The sequence below is a fragment of the Calidris pugnax genome, unplaced genomic scaffold, assembly GCF_001431845.1.
Source record: "Calidris pugnax isolate Ruff unplaced genomic scaffold, ASM143184v1 scaffold170, whole genome shotgun sequence".
NCBI classification, from domain to species: Eukaryota; Metazoa; Chordata; class Aves; order Charadriiformes; family Scolopacidae; genus Calidris; species Calidris pugnax.
In genome coordinates this window covers 427,912-451,928 of record NW_015090905.1, presented here as the reverse complement: position 1 = coordinate 451,928, position 24,017 = coordinate 427,912, and the positions used below count along the sequence as shown (strand labels likewise).

Here is a 24,017-nt window from a genome sequence, read left to right as displayed (position 1 = left end):
CCCCCCCCCCCGGCACCCCCTTGTGCTGCAGGGAGCACCCCCGGGAGCCCCGCTCCTGCCCTGGCAGCAGGAAGGAGTTTGGGCCACCCTTTAACAGCAAACTCAGCCTCAAGGGCTCGTTGTGGCCACACTCATTAGCCGGGGGGGGCTCAGCCACCAGCCGGGGGGGGCCCAGCCACCAGCCCTCCCTGCCAAGCCCGAGGAGAGAAATCAGGATGAGCCAAGGCAGCTCCGAAGCGAGGAAAAGGGAGAGATGTGGTTTGTGGAACCCCTGGCCAGAGAGGAGCAGGGGCTGGGACAGAGCAGTGGGGGCTGTGTGTCCCCCCCCTCATCCACAGTGTCCCACTGGAGCTCCCACCGCCCCAGATCCCCTGGAAATGCTCCTGCAGGGCGAGAGGCAAACACCCCCCTCCTCCGCCATCCCCGTGGGGCAGTGGGAGCCCTGGCAGCACCGCGCTCGCCCCGTGTCACCCTGTGTCACCCCGTGTCCCCCCGTGCTCCGGCTGCGCTGCCCGAATCCCTCCTCCCGCTCCACAAACCAGTGACACCACCCCCGGGCCTGTGCCCCCCATCCCAACCACCTTCTCCTGCCCCGAGGAGAAAGCAGCATCTCCTGGGGTCAGGATTCAGGCAGGAGATGAACCACAACGGCCAAAATCCACAGCAGCAGCTTCCAACCAACTGCCCCGGTGCGAGCACCCCCCGGGGGGTGTCCCCAGGACAGACACCCGTGACAGACTGTGTCTCGCTGTACGTCCCCCTCCCCTCCAAACCTTTTCACCAACTTAATGATCCCAGTTAATTTTACTGCCCCCTCCGTGCTCCATGGCAGCCCCTCCACACCGTGAGGTCTGACAGTGCCTGTGAAGGGGACAGGAGAGTGGCTGGGGGGGGCCACCAGCTGGTTTGAAACCAAAGCCCCCCCCGCTCCTGTGGCAAGAACCAAAATACCCTGGTTGTGTTGAAACCACGTTTCAGTAAAATTACATTTTTTAGGCAAGTGAGGCTGTAAGACGACGAGGCGGCTGCCAGTTTGGGCTTAGGAGACTGGGAGCTCCCAGAGTGTCCCCCAGCACCCGTGACACAGAGAGGGAGCCCCCAGAGCCCCCCCAGGCACTGGGGTGATGGCACACGAGGTCAAGGCTGTGGTGAACAGATTGGCACCTCACGGCCCCTCTCCCCACCAGCCCTCTCTGCAGCTCACCCTGAGGACACTGGTGGCACCGGGGAGGGACAGTCCTACCCTACTGCCACCCCTACGCTCCGGTTCCAGGGAAAGGAGGAGAAGGAAGAAAAACAATAATAATTAAAAAAAAAAAAAGAGAGAGAGAAAAGTACTGCCTATGGACTCTACAGAGAAGAGGTGAAGATCTATATACACAGCCAGGAGAACGTGAAGGGGAAGAGGAAGGAGCCCTCGCGGGCACCAGAGAGGGCAGGGGCCTGGCAGGGCCACGTTGGCACAAGGACAGGGGCTGCTGCGGGGGGAACAGCTTCTCTTTAAATTAAAAGCACCACACACACACACAAGTGCTTCACACCACATCCCACGGCACCCGCCGCACAGGCTGCAGACACACAAGCAGGCACTCTCTTCCCATACAACTTAGGCTGCAGACACACAAGCAGGCACTCTCTTTCCATACAACTTAAAAAAAAAACAAACCCAAAACCAAAACAAAAAAACCCGACAACAGGTCCCTGGCTTTGACTTGGAGATAAAAAAAAAAAACCAACCCACAAACAAACAAAAGCAACGCTTTTTCCTTGCTTTAGAAAAAGAACCCCCCCACACCTTGCCCAGCCACGGTGCCTCCCCCCTTCCAGCCAGAAGAGGCCACAGGCTCCCCAAAAACCACAGATCCACGGGAGCTGTTCTGTTTCTAAAACACATCTCAACTGCCTTTGTCCTCGGGAAGAGACCCCAGAGCACCCAGCCCCTCACACAACCGGCACCCGGGGAGCTCCGCACGCCCAGCGGTGGGTGGTGGTGGGTGGGTTTTGTGTTAAAGCCATTCTTTTTCCTCTCCGTTAACTGGAAGGATCAGCCCAGAACATGCAACAGCCATTTCAGACCTTCCTGCGGGTGCTCCCTCGGAGGCGGAGCCTCTTCAAGTCTCCTCCAAAGTTTAGAGCCCCAAAATGCGTTTTTGTTGGGAGGCAGCTGTCAAGCACACCCAAAAAAAAATCAAACTGTCTTTCGGGAATGATTGTATGAAGTACTACAGTACCCATTTGGAAAGCAAAAAAAAAAAAGAAAAGGAAAATGAAATAAAAATTAAAGAAAATAAGCAGTTCTCCAGTTTCTTCACATACGGGGGATGCCAGGCTGTGAGCAATGCCCTCAGGTTCTCAGAGTCTGGGCTCCCTGCCCCGGTCGTGCTGAACAGGCCTGGCTGGCTCCTACCTCCAGAGGTGCCGTCCGAGGACAGGACAGGGGGAAGGACACTCTCATCTCTCCCGGGAGGGGACACCGCAGCGGCTGGGGTGGCCTTGGTCCGGTCTCAGTGGTCCGTGTCACACAGGTTTGCTCCAGTTTACAACAGGAGGGTTGGAGGATGCTGGTTTGACATTTCTCTTGTACCCGTTTCCCTTTATGAAGGATGAATCTGTAAACCTTTGGCTGTTCCCCCCCCTCCCCAGCCCCAGCCCAAATACTGCCCAGTGGGGTTCACAAGCACGTATTTAATTAGCATCTGCTGGGTCCGGCCTCCAGGCCCAGCTCTCCCTCCCCTTCTGGCTGATGGTTGGGGTTCCATGCACACCCAGGTACTGGTTTTGTCCTGCTCCATCAGGCCGTGGTCTCCTGGGCCGCAGTGTATGGGGTTTATCGTATCCTGGTGAAGAGGTTGAGAACGGATACAGACTCCTGGCAAGAGAAGACAAAGCAGGTGCTGAGTTTTGCTGCAGCCATTACTCCCTGCGCTGCTGTTGTGATTTTTTTTTTTTTCCCTTTTTAATAAAACAACCACTAATCTGGTGAGGTGTCTCAAGCTCAGCACATGATCTGAGCTCAAAGTCCAATACCATAAATATTCCCATGTTGGGTTTTTTTTTAATTTCCAAAGTGCTAGCAGGGAGCGTGGCAGCCAGGGGTGCCGTCCCCACAGCTCTGCAGGAACCTGTGTCCCAGAGCCCTCAGGAACCAGGGGACACCCAGGACCAGACAGCACCCTCTCCCCACAGCCCAGAGCCTAAAATCACCCTGCCAATCCCACTGCCTCTGCCAGAACAGCTCTCCAGCATCAGCACAACCTGCTCTCAGCGATGGAGAGTTGTCCATGGCAGCATCCACTGGCCCATCTGCACCTGAGCCACCACTTTAAGAAATTTCTTAAGGATTCAGGGGATAAATCGTCCCCGAGAACCAAGATAGTTCATAGCAGTGTGTTATAGGGAAAGACTCTGTCAGGGAGTGTGGTGATGGGATGGGGGATAGTGGTTTTGAGCTGGAAGAGGGTGGATTTGGATTGGATGTTAGGAAGAACTTGTTTGGTGTGAGGGTGGGGAGAGCCTGGCCCAGGTTGGCCAGAGAAGCTGTGGCTGCCCCATCCCTGGAGGGCTTCAAGGGCAGGTTGGAGGCACTGGGTGGTCTTCAAGGTCCCTTCCAACTCTAGTCACTCTATAATTCTTAAAGATGGTGGGCTCAGGAGAGGTCCCCAAAACACTGCCACATTGGAAGAGCTAGAAGGAGGACATTCTGTCACTCTGCCTTGGGCACACAGAGGCAGCCTTTTATTTCATCTGATGGCTGCAAATCTCTTTCTATCTCAGCCAGGTTTAACCCTTCGCTGCATCCAGCCCTCATGCTGCAGGAGGTGGTGAGGATGTCAGGGGAAGGCAGCAGAACAGAGCAAGCCTGGAGGGGATTAACCCCCGAGGGGAAGGCAGCAGAACAGAGCAAGCCTGGATGGATTCACCCCCAGGGCCGAGCCTCCCGCAGGACACGCTCCAGCCCCCACACCCCACACCCCTACCTTTGTTGAGCGAGTTTTACTGAAGACGTTCCAGAAACGCAGGGTTTCATCCCCAGCTCCTGTAACTATGGCCTCCCCATCAGGGGACATCGCCTAAGGCCAAGAGAGAGAAACCTTCAGCATGTGTCACATTTTTGAGGTTGAAAACGCATCTTCATTGTAACTAACGAGAGACATTTAACTCTCCTTCCCACTCGGCTGGCAGTGAGAAACCCAACAACTACCCCCACCTTCATGTGCCTCATCCAGTCTCAGTAGGTGCCAATTCCAGCACTTGTGTCTTACGCAGCCGTGGAGCACACGGGTGGAATTATCATCAAAAGGATTCCCGTGTTAAGAAATCCAAGCCATTCGTAATGGAGGCTATTCCTCCCCACATCATAAATACATGTTAAGGCAGGAAGTGTGATCTAACTGGTATTTGGCAGCTCTATTAGTCAATTACATTGGAATCTACCTCATAAACATCAGCATAATTATAATCTGTTAGGAATCCGCTGAAAGCCCTACGTAACAGTAACGAGGCAGGTAGGAGATCAATGTGGATTAACTGCAGCAAGCATTTTCATGGCAAATTAGGACTGGAAGCATCAAATTTTTCCCCTGCTGGCAGTCACCGGTGAAAAGTCTTAAGGGAACAAGAAGAGATGCTTCTGCTTCCTCAGAAGAGTTCTGGCAGGCTTTGCTATTCATTAATAAAGCCTCACATTTCCATAACAGCAAATCAAAGTATCCCTCGCAGGCAAGGAAACTTCATACAGAGCATTTTTCACTGCTTGAAGCACAACATTCTTATCCCCACCCAGCCCACAGGCGGCTGACAGCGCCACCGGCACCGCGGCTCCAGGTCTCATCTCAGCACACACACAGCCAGGGAAGGGGCTACAGGAGTTTGCAGAGAGGTGGCCACTACTCACCAGATATAGGACTCGGTACGAGTGCCCCGTGAGTTTTGCTACTTGAGTTAATGAGGGGTATTTCCAAACGAGGATCTGGTTCTGCGAGTATCCGTGGGTACTCACCTGGAAGGGCAAAGGGAAACAGGCGTCACGCCTCCCAACACGGGGCAGCCCCGCAGCAGGACGGCCCAGGGAGGGACTCACCAGCTCGTTGGCGTGTTTCGACCAGGCCAGGTTGCAGACCTGGGAGCCGGTGTCGATGCACTGCAGGGGCTGCCCCGTCAGCGTGTTCCAGAAGCGGATGCAGCGGTCGGCGGTCCCTCCGCCGGAGGCGAGGAGCCCGTGCTGGTGCGGAGACCAGGCGATGGCTTTTACTGCTGCGAGATGCTCTGTGTATTGCTGGACAGGACTCAGGCTGGAGTGATTCCAGACAAGGAGCTGGCAGAGAGGAGAGACGTGATCAAACTCGCGCTGCAGTCACGCGTCCGCAACACCCACAAACCACGACGTTGCACTGGGACTGAGGAGGGTGGTTGGGCAACAAGAGGGTTTCCCACAGCTCTGCCCCAGCACAGCCATCTCTGCCCTGCACTTGCAGCCCTGAAGCCACTGGCCACCACGCTCAGCTGAGGAGTCACTCTGCCACAGGGAAGCTGGTGGTCCTTAAGTTAAGCTTATGAAGCCAAAAATACAGCGTCACTAAACATGAACTCAAAGCCCTCTTTTGTCTTCAGGGCTGTATTATCCCAGAACACATTTAGAAACATACTCCAGTTCACTGGAAGTGATTCCAAGCAGGAGGAAGTTGGTACAACCATGCTGTCACACAGACAGTGGGCAGATTCACTACCTAGCAACCCGCTCCCAACGCTCCTTCTCCCCAACAGATGCTTCTCCCATATGGTGCTCAGTGAGCTACAAGCCTGTGTTATAGGTATTAGAACTTATATAGCTCTAAACTCAGTTTTCTTCTGCATGTATAAACATTAGTGCAACAAACTTGACTGTACTCTACCTAAACAAAGTCAGGAAGTACAGCTCAGCAGTGGCTTTGCTGAACTCCAACCCCTGAAGTCAAGCTATAGATTTAATTAGCCAAATGCAGAAGCAAAACTAAATTTGCCTTTTAAATTTTACTAGAGAAAGGAGACAAAATAGAAGCTCAGCATGATTTATGTTTGGACACAGTCCAACAACTGAAACAGAAAGTCCCTTTCCGAGAGGCTGCATATCCTTAAAGAAAGGGAGTCTGATGTTTCTTGGTGAAGATCTAGAGATGTTGAACCTCCTGTGGCTCCTCACAAGTACTCTACCTTATTATCATTTCCTCCAGAGGCCAGGAGCTGGTGGTCCGTGGACCATTTGAGCCCACAGACCTCCTGCCTGTGGCCCTGGAGGCGCCGCTCCGACTGCAGGGGTGGGGTGCGGATGTCCCTCTGAAGGATCATCCTGTCGCGGCTCCCGGAGGAGAGCTGGTCTGCGTTCCACGCCAGGGCACCTGTAACACGGGCACAGCACAGGAGGATGTCACTGGAGTCCTGCAGGAGCAGCTGGGCAGAACTCAGCCACAACTGCCAAGGTTTTAATAAATAAATAAAATAAATCAGTGCTTAAGGACCGCCAGACTCCCCACTGTCTGAAGACTCAGAACAGCGTACAAAGAAAGGTGCTGGAGTGATCGCTAAATTGTATTTCTGCACAGTAAAGCACAGAAATAGAACTCAGAAGGTGTCTTCAGCTCCCAAATCTCGCTCTGGCATTCGGATTCACAGCACCTCTGGGCAAAAAAAACCAAACCAACAAACCAGTCCCCAAAGAATGAGAGAAGTGGAAATCTCGGTGCAGAGCAGCCTGCCTGCAGGGCTGAAACCGGAACCAGCGGCAGTGAAAAAAGATGTTGTAACCAAACCTAAAATGCCTCAGACATGGAGGAAACACCTGCTGCAATACTCAAACACCACCACACCCAAGATCAGAACACCACAATTACTGGGCGATAGCATTTTGAAAGACTGCTCGGGACATAGCAGTGAATAAATATTGATTCTGCTACTTTTTGAGTTCTGCTATTTGAAGCAGACCCCTCGCTTACAAGGAAAGAGTTCAATCATGGAAAAAATGAAACATGTGAAACCTCTGCTTCCCGCCTCCTTACCCACTCTGGCCGTGTGTCCCTCCAGCATGGAGAGCTTTTTTCCTGCAGCTGCATCCCAGATCTGTACAAAGCCCTTGTGAGTGCCAACGGCTACCAAGTTCCCCTGGACAAACAGAAAACCACACCATCAGTAAGTAAAGATGGACTTGAAACAAAAGCTCAAAGCTGAGGAAAACACTAGAGAGAAACCTCACAAGATGGAAAATATCCAGAATTCTTCCATCTTTCATCTTTTCCCCACTGAGAGGGCCAAGCAGCCTGGCTGGAATATATTTATTGGAGCATTATATTGTCAAGAGCTGGAGAATTGATTTGCTCCTCTCCCTCCCACACCTCTTAGCAAATGCCTCGAGAACCTCAAGACAGAAGAGGTTGCTCTCCATCCTCTCTCATTTAGCTGAGAGAAGCAGTGCAGACAGGAAACAGGGCCAACGGTGGGGGCAACCCAATCTGGCAAACTGGCACATGGCTACAGGACTGGTGCCACAGGCAGGGCTTTGGCTACTTGGACCATGGGACTCGCCTTGAGAAACCTGGTCTGCTGGGGCCTGACAGGGCCCTGCCTGTCAGAGAAGGGGAAGAACTCTGGTGAAGGGGCTTTAAACCAGTCACCAGCAGAGAGGAACCTAAATCCATCCCACTCCTACCAGCGGAACCTCAAGACAGAAGAGGTTGCTCTCCATCCTCTCTCATTTAGCTGAGAGAAGCAGTGCAGACAGGAAACAGGGCCAACGGTGGGGGCAACCCAATCTGGCAAACTGGCACATGGCTACAGGACTGGTGCCACAGGCAGGGCTTTGGCTACTTGGACCATGGGACTCGCCTTGAGAAACCTGGTCTGCTGGGGCCTGACAGGGTCCTGCCTGTCAGAGAAGGGGAAGAACTTCTCTGGTGAAGGGGCTTTAAACCTAAATCCATCCCACTCCTACCAGCATGATGCCAATACCAGTGTTAGAGACCCAGAGCCTGGAGAAGGCTCCCAGGTCAGCAGGAGAACACCCAGGGAACAGCACAAAGGCATTTCCAGCCACCCCAGCCAGTAAGTTGGCTCCATCAAGGCCCAACTTCAACACCTCTGTGCAAATACACATAGAGTGGAGCATGGGGAACAACAAGAGGAGATGGAGACAGGCACAGGCCTGCAGTGCTGTGATCTTATCACAGATGTGGTGGGATGGCTCCTGGGACTGGAGCGTTGGACTGGAAAGACACAGGCTCTTCAGGAAGGACGAGCAGGGGAGATGAGGAGGGGGTGTCACCCTCTATGTCAGTGACCAGCTGGGGATGGATGAGGAGCTGAGGGAGAGCTTATGGGTCAGGATTAAAGGGAGGGCAGGGACAGGTGACATCACACTCGAGCAGGAAGACTGAGTGGATGAGGCCCTCTATAGACAGATGAGGGCATAAGTGACATGAGAGCAGCCTCATGTTCACAAGCCCTGGTCCTCATGGAGGACTTCAATCACACCAGTGTTTGTTGGAGAGACAACACAGCAGGGCACAAGGAATAAGGTTCCATAAGGAATAAGGGCATAAGGAATCCAGCAGGCTCCTGGAACGCGTTCGTGATAACGTCCTTCTCTAAGTGATAGACGAGCCTATAAGAAGAGATGCCACGTGGACCTTGATCTCACCAACAAGGAGGGGCTGGTGGTGGGGAACATGAAGCTCAAGGGCAGCCTTGGCTGTAGTGACCACGAGCTGGTGGAGTTCAAGATCCTTAGGGTGACAAGGAGGGTGCACAGTAAGCTCGCTATCCTGGACTCCAGGAGAGCAGACTTTGGACTCTTCAGGGATCTGCTCAGCAGAGTATCATGGGATAAAGCACCAGAGGGGAGAGGGACCCAAGAAAGCTGGTTAATGTTCAAGGATCACTTCCTCCAAGCTTAGGAAAACACTAGGAGGTCTGTGTGGATGATCAAGGAACTCCTGGAGAAAGTCAGAAAAAGGAACCCCATAGAGGGTGGAAGGAAGGACATGTAGCCTGGGAGGAATACAGAGAAATTGTCCAAGCAGCTGGGGAGCAGACAGAGCTAGAACCCAGACAGAGTCAAATCTGGCCAGGGACATCAAGGACAACAAGAAAAGCTTCTATGGGTATGTCAGTGACAAAAGGAAGACGAGGGAAAATGTGGGCCCTCTCCAGAGGGAAACAGGAGACCTGGTCACCTGTGATAAGGCTGAGGTACTCAGCGACTGTTTTGTTTTGGTCTTCATCATCAAGTCCTCCAGCCACACTGCCCAAGTCACAGAGGCAAAGGCAGGGAGTGGGATAATGAGGAACTGCTCACTGAAGGAGAAGACCAGGTTCAAGACCATCTAAGGAACCTGAAGATGCTCAAGTCCATGGGACCTGATGAGATACATCCACAGGTCCTGAGGGAGCTGGTGGATGAAGTTGCCAAGCCAGCATCCACCATATTTGAGAAGTTGTGGCAGTGCAGTGAAGTTCCTGCCGACTGGAAAAGGGGAAAGATAATCCCCATTTTAAAAAAGGAAAAAAAAAAGAAGACCCGGGGAACTACAGGCCAGTCAGTCTCACCTCTGTGTCTGAGAACATCATGGGGCAGATCCTCCCGGAAACTCTGCTAAGGCACATGGAAAATAAGGCGATTGTTGACAGCCAACATGGCTGATCATGCCTGGTGGCTGCCTATGATGGAGTAGGGAATGGAAGAGCAACTGACATCATCCACCTCAAGCTGTGCAAAGCATTTGACTGTCCCGCATGGCATTTTGTCTCTAAATTGGAAAGATGTGGATTTGATGGATGGACCACTTGCTGAATAAGGAACTGGCTGATGGCCAGACCCAAAGAGTTGCGGTCAACAGCTCAATGTCCAAGTGGTGAGCAGTGATGAGCAGTATTCCTCGGGGGTCGGTACAGGGACCGGTGCTGTTTCACATCTTTGCTGGCAATGTAGACAAGGGGATTGAGTTTGCCAATGACACCAAGCTGTGTGGTGTGGTTGACACTCTGGAGGGATGGGATGCCATCCAGAGGGACTGGGACAAGCTGGAGAGGCGGCCCCATGTGAACCTCATGGAGTTCAACCAGGCCAAGGGCAGGGTCCTGCACCTGGGTCAGGGCAACGCCCAGCACAACCCCGGGCTGAGCAGAGAATGGCTGGAGAGCAGCCCTGAGGAGAAGGACTTGGGGGTGTTGGGGGGTGAGAAGCTCAACATTGAGCTGGCAACCTGCACTGGCAGCCCAGAAACCCCCCACCCCTGGGCTGCATCCCCAGCAGCGTGGCCAGCAGGGCCAGGGGGGGATTCTGCCCCTCTGCTCCGCTCTGGGGAGACACCCCCCAGTGCTGCCTCCAGCTCTGGGGCCACCACCAGCAGAAGGACATGGAGCTGTTGGAGCGGGGCCAGAGGAGGCCCCGGAGATGCTGGGAGGGCTGGAGCCCCTCTGCTGGGAGGGGGGGCTGAGAGAGTTGGGGGGGTTCAGGCTGGAGAAGAGAAGGCTCCGGGGAGACCTTGGAGCCCCTTCCAGTCCCTAAAGAAGGGGGGCTCCAGGAGAGATGGGGAGGGACTCTGGATGAGGGAGGGGAGCCCTAGGAGGAGGGGGAAGGGTTTTAAACCAAAAATTAGGAGATTTGGGTGAGATGTGGGGAAGAACTTGTTTGGTGTGAGGGTGGTGAGAGCCTGGCCCAGGTTGGCCAGAGAAGCTGTGGCTGCCCCATCCCTGGAGGGGTTGAAGGGCAGGTTGGAGGGGGCTTGGAGCAACCTGGTGTGGTGGGAGGTGTCCCTGCCCAGGGCAGGGGGTGGCACTGGGGGGGCTTTGAGGTCCCTTCCCCCCCAAACCAGTCTGTGATTCTATGAAAACACATTTGAGTTATGATGCATGTAGGGAGCTTGGGGACATATGGGAAAATAACCCAAGCAGTTCAAACCCCTGAGGAAGAGCTACAACGACAGCCTCTAAATGACAAGGGTTTCAGCTCTCACTGATGCCATACTGACCCGTTCTGACCAGCCCACAGACGTTACAGAATCTCCTTCCACAGACAGATCACACAGTCGGGTTACCTTGAAAGTAGGACAGAATGGAACAAGAAACACTTGTTACTGTCATGCTACACTATGAGCTGTCTCAGAGACTAGTACCTTCGTCTGGGAAAGGACATTTCAAGTACTTAATCCCTCACACAGCACATTCCACAGCTCCAAAAGATGCTATGGCTGGAGAAGACCTACAGCAACAGGTACTGCACTCTCCAGTCACTGCTGATCACTTACCTGGCTGGTACAAGCACTCCATAGGTAAACACAAGTCCCAAGGCCAACGCTGAGGACATTAAGAGAGGACCAGTCCACCAGGTTCAGGTAGAAGTCATCCTGCAGCTCTGGGGCATCCAGCACTTTGAAAGGAATCTTTGAGATTTTCCGAGTTGGTTTTCGAGGTGATCTTAGCAGCTTCTGACTGTTTACAAAAACAGATATAAAAACAACTACAGGATCTTACACAGATGGTAGATGCAGATGTAGCCACTTGTACCTGCATTTCTATAGAAACACACAAAAAGGCTGCAAAATTTTTTCCAGCAGGTGAGACTGGAAGGAATTTGGTCCTGTTTCTATAAAGAAGCCAGGGAGCAAAAGGTAAACTGGCTACTGAAAGTTGGCCAAGACGTATTAATTATCTAGGCAGGCTGGGCACCTGCAGAAATTCTTAGAACTTGACTATCCCTATTTGTTATCTCTCCCCAGACTCCCAAAAGCAACACACATAGTGGTTTTGGGTGCTTAGAAAGAAGCCCTAGAGAACCTCACTGAATCCTCTGTCTCACCCGTTCCCTCCTCGGAGGGGTGGACAATCTGCATTACCTTTTGTTGCTGACGGGAGACAGGGAATAGGGCGAGACTTCGTTGCCATCATCTGGACTGGAGCGCTTTGTGCTGAGCGAGTACTGCAGAAAGAAAATACACCGAGTAAGAACTCAGCACGGCAGGGACCTGCACTGGTGCCCGATGCCTAGTTAACTCCAACACCCACGGTCAGATTTCCCAGCCTTTTCAGTTCCTCCCTTTTCCAGGTACTCCAGAACCATACAAAACCCCTCATCTCCACTGAAGTTCAAAAGCTTGATTTGGTCATTTACCACACTGTCCAAAAAAGCTTGGTTCCAACTCCAGGAATAAGAAGTAAGCTGCTTGCTGCAGACACTTAAGTTCTCTTTACAGGCCACCAAATTTTGTTATCAACAGCTTATCTTAGTCAAGCCACAACAGTAGCTCACTTGCACTAGCAGCTCAGCAGAAGTGTGTGCTTTGCTCCTGGGACACACACGTGCAACCTCCGTTGGTTTTAACGCAAAGTAAGCGACTCACAGTGAAGAGAGACTTCTTCTCTGGGGTGGATGGCTGCAGCCTCCTGTCTTCTGTCTGTGGGTCTTGCACCTTCTCAATCCCTGCTCCTAAGAGTTCGTTCTTCAGCAAGGCAGAGTAAGCAAGCCCATCTGTGAATCAAACGAGCACTTAAGGAGGGAACTGGGAAGCAGCAAACAGCCCTGCAGGGAGTGGCAGGATCACCTCTGCCCCACTTGCACGTTCACAGGGCCCCAGTTTCGAATCCAGATTAGCAGCAACCTTCCCCTCCTTCCACTCCATCTGGAAAGTGCTTCTATGGCACAATAAATTAAGGGATACAAAAAGCCTCTCGCTTTCCAGATGCTCAGCAGAAGCCTGTTGAGGTGACCTGGTATTCACTCTCGCGATGCGGGCGTTTCCTAAAACACCAGCACGAGTTTTTGCGTAGGCAGGAAAGTGCCAGTGTTCCCTTTATTTCCAAACCCACCCCCAGGCTGAAATAAAAGCATGGTGCAAGTGGGAGAAAGGTGGGCTCACCTTTGCCATTGTCCGATGTTGCATCCTTTGCTTTTCTGTTTTGACTTGGTGATTTTTCGTTTTCCTGAAAGGGAGAAACGTGCTATAACCACACACAAACCTCATGACATACAGTAAAATAACAAAGCCTCCTGGACCGCGGGGGCAGCCTGTTTGAAGACGTGCATTGAAAGGAACTCTTTTGGGGGAAGGAAAAGACCATGGTGCAGAAGATAAGCAGAGCAATTATACCAGCCAAAACAAGATGCACCATTTCCTCAGTTTCGAGACTGAGCTGTAGGAGAAGGGAGCAAAAAACTTACATTTATTCTGTGGAAGTTGATGCTCCAGTTGGCCCCAGCTCTTGAGGGAATGAATCTGTCCCCATGCTTACTAGGAGAAGACATCGGAGAATTTGAAGGCGTCAGGGTTCTTCTCATCTCTGCTACCTGAATTACAGAACAAGAGACACACACAAGAATGAGTGTTAATCACAGCAGAGGTCTGAAAAACATCAGTGAGGTCTTGTCAGAGCTGAGTATGCCTCAGCAGAAGAGCCCTAAGCATTAGTTTATTCCCTTAACAGAACTAGGAAGCACATCAGGGTCCAACTGTCATGGGAACTACTATCAAAAGAAGCAATTAAACAGCCTCTCTCTCACTGCTGCTCCTCATGCTGACATTGTCAAGGCAAACACGTGGAAGGCTGCAGCGGGGCAGGCTGCTTGCAGGGCAAGCAGCAGATTCCTCAACTGCAGTCACATTCTTTTGCATAGGATGATTTATGTTGGAAAGGACCCCGGCTCAGAACAGGGCTAATTTCAAAGTTACACTGAAGGTCACAGCCTCATCCAGTCAAGTTTTCAGCGTCTCCAAGGACACTGACCCCACAAGCTCCCTCTTGCAGTGTTTGGACACCCTCACTGTGAACATTTTTTCCTAATATCTAACTGGAATTTCCTCTGTTGCAACTTGCATCCATTGCCTCTAACCCTTCCACTGTGTAGCTCTGAAAAGAATCTGACTCCATTTTCTCCATATCCACCCACCAGGTAGTTGGAAACAACAATTTAATCCCTCCAGAGCCTCACCTTCTTCAGGCTGAACACCACGGGTCTCAGCATTTTCCTGCTCTAGCCCCCCAACCATCTTGGTGGCTTCTGCTGGACTTGCTCTATCTTGTCAAGCCCTTCAGTTGGCTTCTTTGTTTGTTAGCCCCCAGCTTTTTACCTTCCACATGTACTTCCTAAGATTATTCAGTAAGAAGGCATTACTGAGCTACATAAAAATATCTTAACTCCTTTTCGCAACCCAAACTGAGTTTCTATATTCAAAAGCTTTGTTGAAATCAAGTTTTTTGGTTATTCCTAGAACAGCTCAGGAACTCACACCTGCTCACAGCCCAATAAAAGACAGAGGTTTGCTTCAAAGAGGTCCCCTATCTTTCAAGTGAAACCGTCACAGGCAAGACAAACAACAATTTAACAGTCAGACTAAGCCCGTTTGTACTTACACAAGGCATTGTGTTTTCATTCTGGATGTTGATTTGGCGTAGGAGCCGTCTCTCGTAATCCTGGTCCATGGTGGAAAGCAGAGGGGCTGGGGGGTTCAGCAGGCTCAGGAATTTATGATCATGAAGTCAAACGTGCAATTTGTCTGCTGCAACAGACAGGGGAAGAAAAACGCCAAAATATTACACCCCTTCATATGGAAGCAGCCTCTTCAGAACCTCCTAAGCCTCTTCTCTAAACTTGAGACCATTTTCCTCCCCAGAGCATTGGTATCAAATATAAGATACAGCACAGGGCAGCTAATGGAATCATTTTTCTGTATTACTGCCCTCGGCTGCCAAATCACACGAGCAGAAAACCAGCATTTTGTGTGTGACAGGAACTCAGCAGGCAACCACCTCCACGGGAGCAGAGACTGCCAGACTCAAAACCAGCCTGTAGACAGGCAGAGTTTAGGGAGTACTCAGGAATGATAAAACCAGGCACCTTCAGGCTGTCCCACCACAGCCAGACCCGTACATCAGCAGCACACACCACTACGGGACACTTTTAGCCGTGTGAGAAGTATTGCAGGCTTTTGGCACCACACACTGGAGGAACACAGGCAGCCCTGGACTAGGTGGCCCCCTGGGTTAACATTCAAGGCCTGATGCCCATGCTGTCCCAAATATTCCTCCCGGCTAGCATAAGGCTAGCTCACTTAGGGCTATACAGTCTCTAAGCAATGTTAAGCATCTTTCAGGCATACCTTTTAGGATCAGGGCTGCCTCACAGCCTAGATTCGGCTGGGTAAATTGCAACAGGCATCAGTAAAACCAGCTTAGCTAACACTACTGCGAGGATACGGAGGCACAACCCAGCATGGTTAGTGTCCAGCCTCCCCAGCTCCCACACACCTCCTGCTTTGTCCACAGCTCACGTCGACACAAAAATGCCAATGCCAGAAAAGACACGCCAAGTTGGTTTTTCAACCCACAATAAACATCTCCAAAGGGAAAGGTGGAATCTAACACACACACACATCGCACACAAAAAAATCCCCACAATACACAGGCACCTGGAAGCTGTGCAGAACCAACCTACAGGGATTTTTATTCACTGTTATTGTATAAACATTTACGGCATCTGGCCAGAGTCCTGGCTACACAAACAGAGCTGCCTCGAGTTATAAACTTGTGGCAAAGTCCAAGAGGCAGCTGCACCCAAGCGGCCGCGCTGGGAGACCAGCCAATGCCAGAAAAGACACGCCAAGTTGGTTTTTCAACCCACAATAAACATCTCCAAAGGGAAAGGTGGAATCTAACACACACACACAGACATCACACAAAAAAATCCCCACAATACGCAGGCACCTGGAAGCTGTGCAGAACCAACCTACAGGGATTTTTATTCACTGTTATTGTATAAACATTTACGGCATCTGGCCAGAGTCCTGGCTACACAAACAGAGCCGCCTCGAGTTATAAACTTGTGGCAAAGTCCAAGAGGCAGCTGCACCCACGCGGCCGCGCTGGGAGACCAGCTACACACTGCCACGCTCAGGGCCTGCCTCGAACAGCCTGCAGCATCCCCCGCCAGCAGGAAGGTTTGCTGGGAAGAGATTTACCTCCAAGAACAGAAAACCTACCCAGGGTTTACCATTAAAAACTGGAGGCAAGTTCCCATGCTAAGAGGGGGACAGCAGCACACCCTGTGATCCAGCGAGATGTGATTAAGGATGACAATATTCTATGAAGCTCGCTTGAAAGCGAGATAAAGCACACAAACTCTGGGCTCCAGTCATCTGTGAGCGTGCAGAACTCCTCGCCTTTTAGCTAAGCTGCTTGTTAGGACTGAAATTTGGACTTCTTACAAACGCTGTAATGCAGAGGCCTTTTCTTTCTTGCCATTAAAGCATGGCAAGGCTTTTACAGGAGCAGCCTGCAAGAGGCAGTGCCAAGCTGTTTGTGAGCACACCTGCGTACCCCTGCCCCCTCCGCCCCCGCGCTTCTTACATTTAATACATCTCTCCCATATGTTCTTTCAGAGGCAAAACTGGAGAAAGCTACCAAATTTAACTGCAATCAGCTTCCACCAAATGAAGTGAAGTGTCAGATGGTATTATTGTGAGTGAAAAGTTCAAAAAGTCTGTGATATTATTAATGAAGGTTTAAAAAAAATATAATTAATTAGTGCATCCCATGTCTAACAGTCTCCCTCATTTTTTAGTTGCCTTATCTATCCATCATCTTCCAAATCTACCTTAGAAATTAACAGGAACTTTCAAACCAAGCATTTCAACACAATGCTGTCGTACCCCCCCTTTTTCTTTTTTTTTATTTAACACTGGGAATAAGAGATCAGTTTGCAGAACGCACACCAGGAGCGTGATCAGCTGGGGAACACCACACATTTGAAGCATCCTCCCAAAATGGCTCAGCACATTATTCGTAAGAGCTCTAGATCCAGTTACATAGCAATGTGACATTTTCAATTCTGGATATGAAACACATTTGCTTTTCATTTGAGTTCCCATCTGTACAAATTTTGACTACAGCTTCTAATCAGAAATACAGCGTACACAGAGCAAACAGCCGATGAGACGGCACAGGCAGAACACGGCAATAATACCAATAAGCCCCAAATAACCTTTTCCAGGCTTCAGATGCTTCAAAATAAACCATCAACATAACATTAATTGTATTTGAATTACTAATACATCCTCTGTCCCCTTTGGTCCTGTCTAAAACTGGAAATATATTAAGTTTTTACATTTAACAGTTCTCCTGCCTTTGGTATCCTCAGAGTCTCTCACTTTCACCTGCACCTATTGTGTTGAAAACTTACCCACCCAGTTACCTTCCAGTTTTAAGAAGGGCATAAATAATTTCTGGAACAAAAAAGGGTCAGGGATTGTCCAGTTCTTGTTCTGCTCAGGTAAGGACATGTCTTGAATCGACAGAGCCAACACAGCCTATGTTTGTTACCCCCTTTTCAACACTTGCTAAAAATTCCAAATAGGTACAGGCTCCCTCCCAAACGATGGAGAAACAATTTTGCAAAATAACTACATTCATTTCCCTGCCACCCCTGGCATTCTGCATGCTGGCTTATTAAAACCAGATCCATACTGAGAAAAAAACATTTAAGTATTTGAATACATTAAGGTTGGGTCAATAAAAAGAACAAACCACGCTTGTTCAGTGCTTTGCCTGGAAGCATTGTTCTGGAAGTAATGTGAACTGTGATAAAATCCAGCCAATTCAAAGACAGGACATAAGGTGCATAAAGAAAAAGTCAGTCAGAACACAAATTCTTTCTTAGGAATCAGAAAAACCCACCTTTCTTTTCCAAGCATAAACTTAGTAATAAAATAGTATCCAGAAAGAATATGTATGACCCCTAGCTCCTTAAGATCTTCTATTTCTTCAACTAATTAATAGAGAACTCATGGCCCACGTACTCCCAGTCCTTATGGCAAAGCCTTTCCTACCCTTTCAGGGGAAATGGAACCCCACCCCCTTCCCACAGACAAATTTAGAGTTAGTAAGAACCCACTCAAAACCAGAGATGCTACCTTCTCCTTGGGCCTGGTTTTGAGGTAAAAACATGTCATTATTCACGTGCTGAATATTTACAAGCTCTCAGGAAGAACCCCATAATTTACCAAGGGCAAATGGTTGGGGTAAACAAGTACTTAGTCCTTCAAGTCATGAGCAGCAGGATTTGAAACCAAACCCAGACGTCCTGCTTCCCCAAAGCCAAAGTTTTCATCTTCCAATGATTTATCTGAAACCTATTAATCGGCAACACCTGCAAATCAACACGTTAAAGACCTCAGCTGGCAATGGAAAAGGTAGCCCATCTCTCCACACCACCTGAAGAGCCCTGCACCGCCTTTGTGCCAGCTCTGGCCCCTGCCCAACCACACCATGTGCCTGTTGGCTCACTGAGGGGACAAAAAACCCCTAACTCAGCCCCAAAGGGGTTTTTTCTGCTGGTTTAATAAGCAGCACCTCCACCTCTGCCTGAAGTGCTGTGAGAGTATTTCCAGTTATGGATTCTTCGATTTCCCAGACTTATGAGCAAGCTGTAAGGAAAAAAGGAAAGCTAAACCATAGCATTTTTGCTATATAACAGTCAAGACTATTATGAATGCACCCAGAACTCCAGAGCTCCCCTGCACTAGGCAGACATCGGCAAGAGCGAGATACTCTGCGTTTGGCCAGCCTGAAGTAGAGCTTGTCCACATTTAACCCAAAGGAGCAGAATTTACATATATTTACTTTTTAAAGCTGCAAGTCTGCAAGTTCTTATCCAGCAATTTATTAAGGTATTAGTGTGAAAAGCATTTCTAAAATTAACCATAGCGCTATACAACAGAAGCAGGTAAAGCTTAATTTCGAAACAAACTATGAATAATGCTGCCTCGTGCTCGTGAAAGGTTGGTCACAACGAGATATTGCCCAGGGAGCACACTAACAGCAATGACAGCACTACTTCAGTGTCACGGTGACAGACAAGATCTCCACCCTCAAGCCTCACTCCTGAAGGCTGCGGAGAGATTCAAGACTCCACCAATAGATCAAGAGGCTGCATTACTGCAAGAGCCACCACATGGCATCAGTGTATTTCAGAGTGTCATATGTAGGAGACCACCGTTTGCTGAAGGTCCTGCAAAAATCCATGTTATTTCACAGAATGGTTAGAGTTGGAAGGGAGCTTAAAGCCCCCCCTAGTGCCACCCCCTGCCCTGGTTGCTCCAAGCCCCCTCCAACCTGCCCTTGAACCCCTCCAGGGATGGGGCAGCCACAGCTTCTCTGGCCAACCTGGGCCAGGCTCTCACCACCCTCACACCAAACAAGTTCTTCCCCACAGCTCAGCTCCATCTCCCCTCTTTCAATTTAAAACCATTACCCCTCATCCCATCACTACATTCCCTGATCACTTCTGCCTTTTCAAAGCATCCTCCCACCCAGGGAGCTCACAAACACCCCTTTACACACTTGCTACCATCACTCTAGGATGCCCCTATTCCAAAAATGCCAACTTTTAGGTGACCAGCCACAGGCACAAACTGATTTGAAAGGCCAAGTAGCTCAACAGCATAGCCAAGACCTTGTTTTCATCTCCTGCCTACGCTCAGCCTCCCAGTTTTGAACAGATGCTGCAGTTCCACGCTGAGCTCAAGAGCCAAGCAGCAGACCCAGCGATCTGTGCCTCCTCTCGCCTCCGGTGCCAGCAAACATCACCCCTTCCTCACAGGTAAGGGCCCACCCTGCCCGTTATTCAGATTGGCGGTGACAAAGAATTGACTTTCTGCAACTCGCTGCACCTCCACCTGTGCACTCACAAACATCACCACCCTCCAAGGCAGCTCCTGAATCTAATTTAAGGCTTTGTGTCTACCCTTCCCAAAGCAACGTACAGTCCTGACAGGATGAGAGGGGAATTCTGGCCAGCAAACCGCATGGCAACGAGACTAATTTAGGACACTCGGGTCACAGCGTGCTGCAGGAAGCCCGTGTGAGCCAAGGATGAAGGATTCATCACAAAGAGCTCTGGACCTGGCACGGACTTTAAGGCACCAGTAGAAACGCAGGGTTGTAACACCTTCAGGAAATGAGAAAATCTCTGTCTTTGGAAGAGCCTTTACTAAAAATAAACACCCCCCTCCACTAATCTCTTCAGTACATCACAGATTCATAGAATGGTCCAGGCTGGAAGGGACCTCCAAAGGTCATCTAGTTCGGCCCCCCCGCAGTCAGCAGGGACACCCCCAACTAGACCAGGTTACCCAGGGCCTCGTCCAGCCCCTCCGTGAATATCTCCTGGGAAGGGGGCTCAACCACCTCCCTGGGCAACCTGTTCCAGTGCTCCACCACCCTCACAGTGAAGAACTTTCTCCTAATATCCAATCTGAATCTGCTCTTTCCCAACTTAAAGCTATCACAAGCCCCAAAGTTTTTCAGCAGGATTTTCATACACAAAACAGTTGTTCTCAGATGCAAGCCCTCATCTGAGGAGAGCACTCCAGGAAGCCTACCAAGAACATCGCTGTTGCTGCCTCCTTTACATGGATGATGCTCAGATAATCACCATCGCTTTCAGCACAGATGTTTTTCCTAAATCCACCTTCTCTCCACAACTGGAAGAAGGGAAGCTGGCAGAGTCAGGTCTGCCACGCTGTACTCAAAAGACAAGGGCATTGCCAACTCAGGACTCAAATACAAGTGTGATGATTAGAGAGATCAGCCTGTCAGAGGGGGCAGCCCCCTGCGCTGTCGTACCCAGGCAGCAGCCAGGCCCTGAGCCGAGGGGTTTCCAAGTTCACTTCAGCCAGCTTTTAATAATTTAGGAGAATTGTAGGTTTGTTACTTTACCTTCATGGATGACGTTTTCATTCAATACACATCCCACTGCAGTGTACAGTAGTCTGTGAGGAGCACAGGCTTTATCTAAGCAAACATGACAATCATGTACTCGGCAAGGGATTGCCCAGAAAATCGCCACCACTAAAACCCTTTTTATTGCCTCCAGGTAGCAATTATTTTATTTTATCTTTTCACTGTGCTGCTCCATAAATAAGAGGGCCACGCCTGCTCCCAGGGAATTTGAAATAAAGTACAAAGTCTTGAGCAGTGCAGGAGGCCCTACGCTGGGAAATGCACGGAGTGTGAACACGTAATGCATGCTCATTGAGGGGGCACCTCTGTGTCATCTCTTGCCTGTGGGTCAAAAGGCAATCTCTGCATCTAATTAAGAGAAAGTCTCATAACAGCTTCATCTATTATGAAAGCAAAACATGTGAGAGGCGGCAGAAGAAACACTCTCTGGTTTTACAGCTGCAATAATTAGCAGAAGGCACCTGGGTTAAACAGTGTTTGAGCACCTCTTCCTTTCTGGCGGTTACAGAGACTCTGTCAAAGCTCTGAGCCCGAGTTAAAGATCAGGCTCAGCCCTGGCACATCACGCTTGAGAAACACCAAGAGCTGAACAAGTTCTGCTACTCCCATGTGCTCCGCTGCTCCTGGGGGTGCAAGGAAACAGGTTCCTGAGCCTTCGTGCTGGGGCAGAGCAAAGCACTATCTCTGTCTGCGAGTGCTGGGGAAGGAGCTGGGTACAATCCCCTCAAGTTACCACCTGACAATGAGGGGACCAGCATTATCCTCGCCACGTTCGGCTTTGAGATTTCCTCTCGGTCCATGAACCTGTGCCAAACTGATGGGCCTGGATGCTGCTGCCCTTCCTGACTCACAAGCTGGAGGGAGTGACCAGAAACCAGGCAGCTTTCTCGATTCCACCTTGCTCCCCTGGGACACGAGACCTGAGCTACTGGAGCAACTGGCCGAGGAAGCAGGGGACAAGTTGCAGCAACAGCACTTCTGTTGCCATTGTCACCTGGTGGCAGTTTTCCTCACATAGACACACATTTTGTACAAATGACTGGACACACAGGCGAAACGGAGGTTCTGCTTTCAGCTGCTTGTCAACCAGCATATGATGACACTCATTTTGGTGATTATATTTACTCATGTATTTATTTATTCTGCATACCGCAAAGTGTGTAAGAAGGAAGTAGGGATGGATGAAGTACTTGGACCTCAGGGACATGGGGCCTTTAGATGGGTGGAGCTTTTCCATGGTAGGCACTCTAGACTCAAAGAGGACTTAATGAAGAGTAGAGGGAAGCACAAGAGAAAGGCTAGTGTATGCATTTTGTAATATTTTACAGAACCTTCAGGGCTTTTGTTTGTTTGTTTGTTTAGTAGTTTATATGCTCTAAGCACTAAATTTTTTCATACAGCTACTAACTTTAATAACACTCAGTTTCCCTTCAAAAAAGTACAAGAAAATCTACATAATACGGTTGTCCAATTATGTTGCATCTCAAAAGAGGCTACAAAAAGCTAAGAGGACCAGCTCTAGATAAAAGGTCCGCTTTATCGGAAGCCTTATCAGAAGTCAGTGCACTAAAAGCCAAGATTAAAAATTCACCAGCATCCTTGTCTGTGGAGCTTTACTGAAAAGGCCAGGTGATTCAAAAGTCTGCTTCATCACAGAAAATTTTTAACTTCTTGGGTTATTTTCCTGTTTGTCCCCAAACTCCCCATATGCACCACAAACCAAATATGGTTTCATAGAATCACAGACTGGTTTGGGTGGGAAGGGACCTCAAAGCCCCCCCAGTGCCACCCCCTGCCCTGGGCAGGGATACCTCCCACCACACCAGGTTGCTCCAAGCCCCCTCCAACCTGCCCTTGAACCCCTCAGCAAAGAGGTTCTTCCTAAGATCTACTGAAGGTTCAGCGGTGTCCCTTGTCAACCCGCAAAAGTGTCACAGAACTCAGAAAATGCAGCACCTTCAGTCAAGAGCCCCAGAAAATTCTGTTCCTGTATTAAAAATAATAATAAAATTAAAAAAAAATAATAAATCAGTCTTGAATATGAGATGTTGTTGCCAGCAGGGAAACTGCTCTGTGAAGAACCTTTGGCATGAAATACATCATTGAACACAGCAACTCAGCAAGAATCAGCACTTCACAAGAGAATGAATACAACACCTTCAAGAGAGCTACAAATCAAGGAAAAAAAAAATTAAAAAAGAGTCATACACACAATAAAGCCTACAACACCTTCGACAGATGACTCCAACGCGACCTGACAGACCTCCCTGTGCTTTAATGACTCCTGCAGCAGAACACCTCCCCTCCCACCACGAGCAGAGGATGCTCAGTTTGGCCTTTTAAGACCTCAACCCTGTAACTTGCTGAAGGCGCGTACTACTTCCGTTTGCAAAACGTCAACAACACATTCAAAAAACCTTAATGAAAGACACAGTGATATATTTAGCTCCTTCAGGTCCCCAAAGGCCATCAGATGGACAATGGCACATCACCGACTTGTGCGGCACATTAACAAGCAACTTTGGATAAAAGTTTCCGTCGCTGCTTGTAGTTCTCTTTAGTACTAGAGGCCGTGCCACAAAAATCTCTGCTGCCCTTCACGTTATCAGTTTGATCAAGAAACCAAGAACTGGTGAGGCTGAATTAGCCTCTGGCTCTCATCACGCCTTCCCAAAGCGGGCCAGGGTGTGCTGGCCGAATACAAGCTCTATGGCAAGAGCTCTGGCTCGGCCAGACATCCCCCGGGGTCCAGAGACACAGTGCCCGTTACCACTCCCGTCCGGTGCCACAGCATTCGGCCAGACGGACTCCGAGGGCAGCGGCGGCCGTTGCACGGCCCTCTGAGGGGCGGCCTGGCACCGAGGCCAGCCCAGCACGGGAACCCCCAGTCACCCGGCAGGAATAAGGTCCCATCCTGTCACGCCCGGCACAGCACCGTACCAAAGGCCCTCCCCAGGAAGCGCAGCCCTACCGGCCCGCCACCGCTCGCCAACCGCCCGCGGCTCCGGGCGCGGGGCAGGCCCACAGGCCGCCGCCCGCCTCCCCTCAGGGCCCGAGCTCGGACCGGGGCCTTCCTAGCAGTATCCCCCTCCCAGCCAGGTTCCGAGCCGCCCCTCCGTGACAGCGGGTCCGCCGCCCGCCCTACCTGCCCGCCCGGCCCGGCCCGGCCCCGCTCCGCCTCCTCCTGTCAGTCTCCGCCGGCCCCAGCGCTCCCCAATATGGCGGCCGCCCCCGCCGCGCTGCCCCTCGCCCGCTCGGCC

The 24,017-nt window shown here is 50.5% G+C and overlaps 1 protein-coding gene across 2 annotated transcripts; it reads right to left on the bottom strand.

Moving 5' to 3' along the window:
• Positions 1-1,638: 1,638 nt before the first annotated feature.
• On the bottom strand, positions 1,639-24,003 carry FZR1 (fizzy/cell division cycle 20 related 1). Of its 2 annotated transcripts, none has more exons than XM_014949047.1 (14): positions 23,903-24,003; positions 14,374-14,519; positions 13,184-13,309; positions 12,882-12,945; positions 12,366-12,493; positions 11,862-11,944; positions 11,274-11,457; positions 10,998-11,063; positions 7,032-7,134; positions 6,190-6,374; positions 5,081-5,314; positions 4,895-4,999; positions 3,978-4,070; positions 1,639-2,869 (listed from the first exon to the last, which is right to left on the bottom strand). In XM_014949047.1, the coding sequence occupies exons 2-14, from the start codon at positions 14,440-14,442 to the stop codon at positions 2,828-2,830; spliced, it is 1,482 nt and encodes a 493-aa protein (XP_014804533.1). In that variant the 5' UTR covers positions 14,443-14,519; positions 23,903-24,003; the 3' UTR covers positions 1,639-2,827. The 2 variants fall into 2 exon arrangements, with proteins under 2 accessions (XP_014804533.1, XP_014804532.1); XM_014949046.1 differs by lacking the exon at positions 1,639-2,869 and adding an exon at positions 3,574-3,882 and having other exon boundaries at positions 3,929-4,070.
• Between the last annotated feature and the right edge of the window lie 14 nt (positions 24,004-24,017).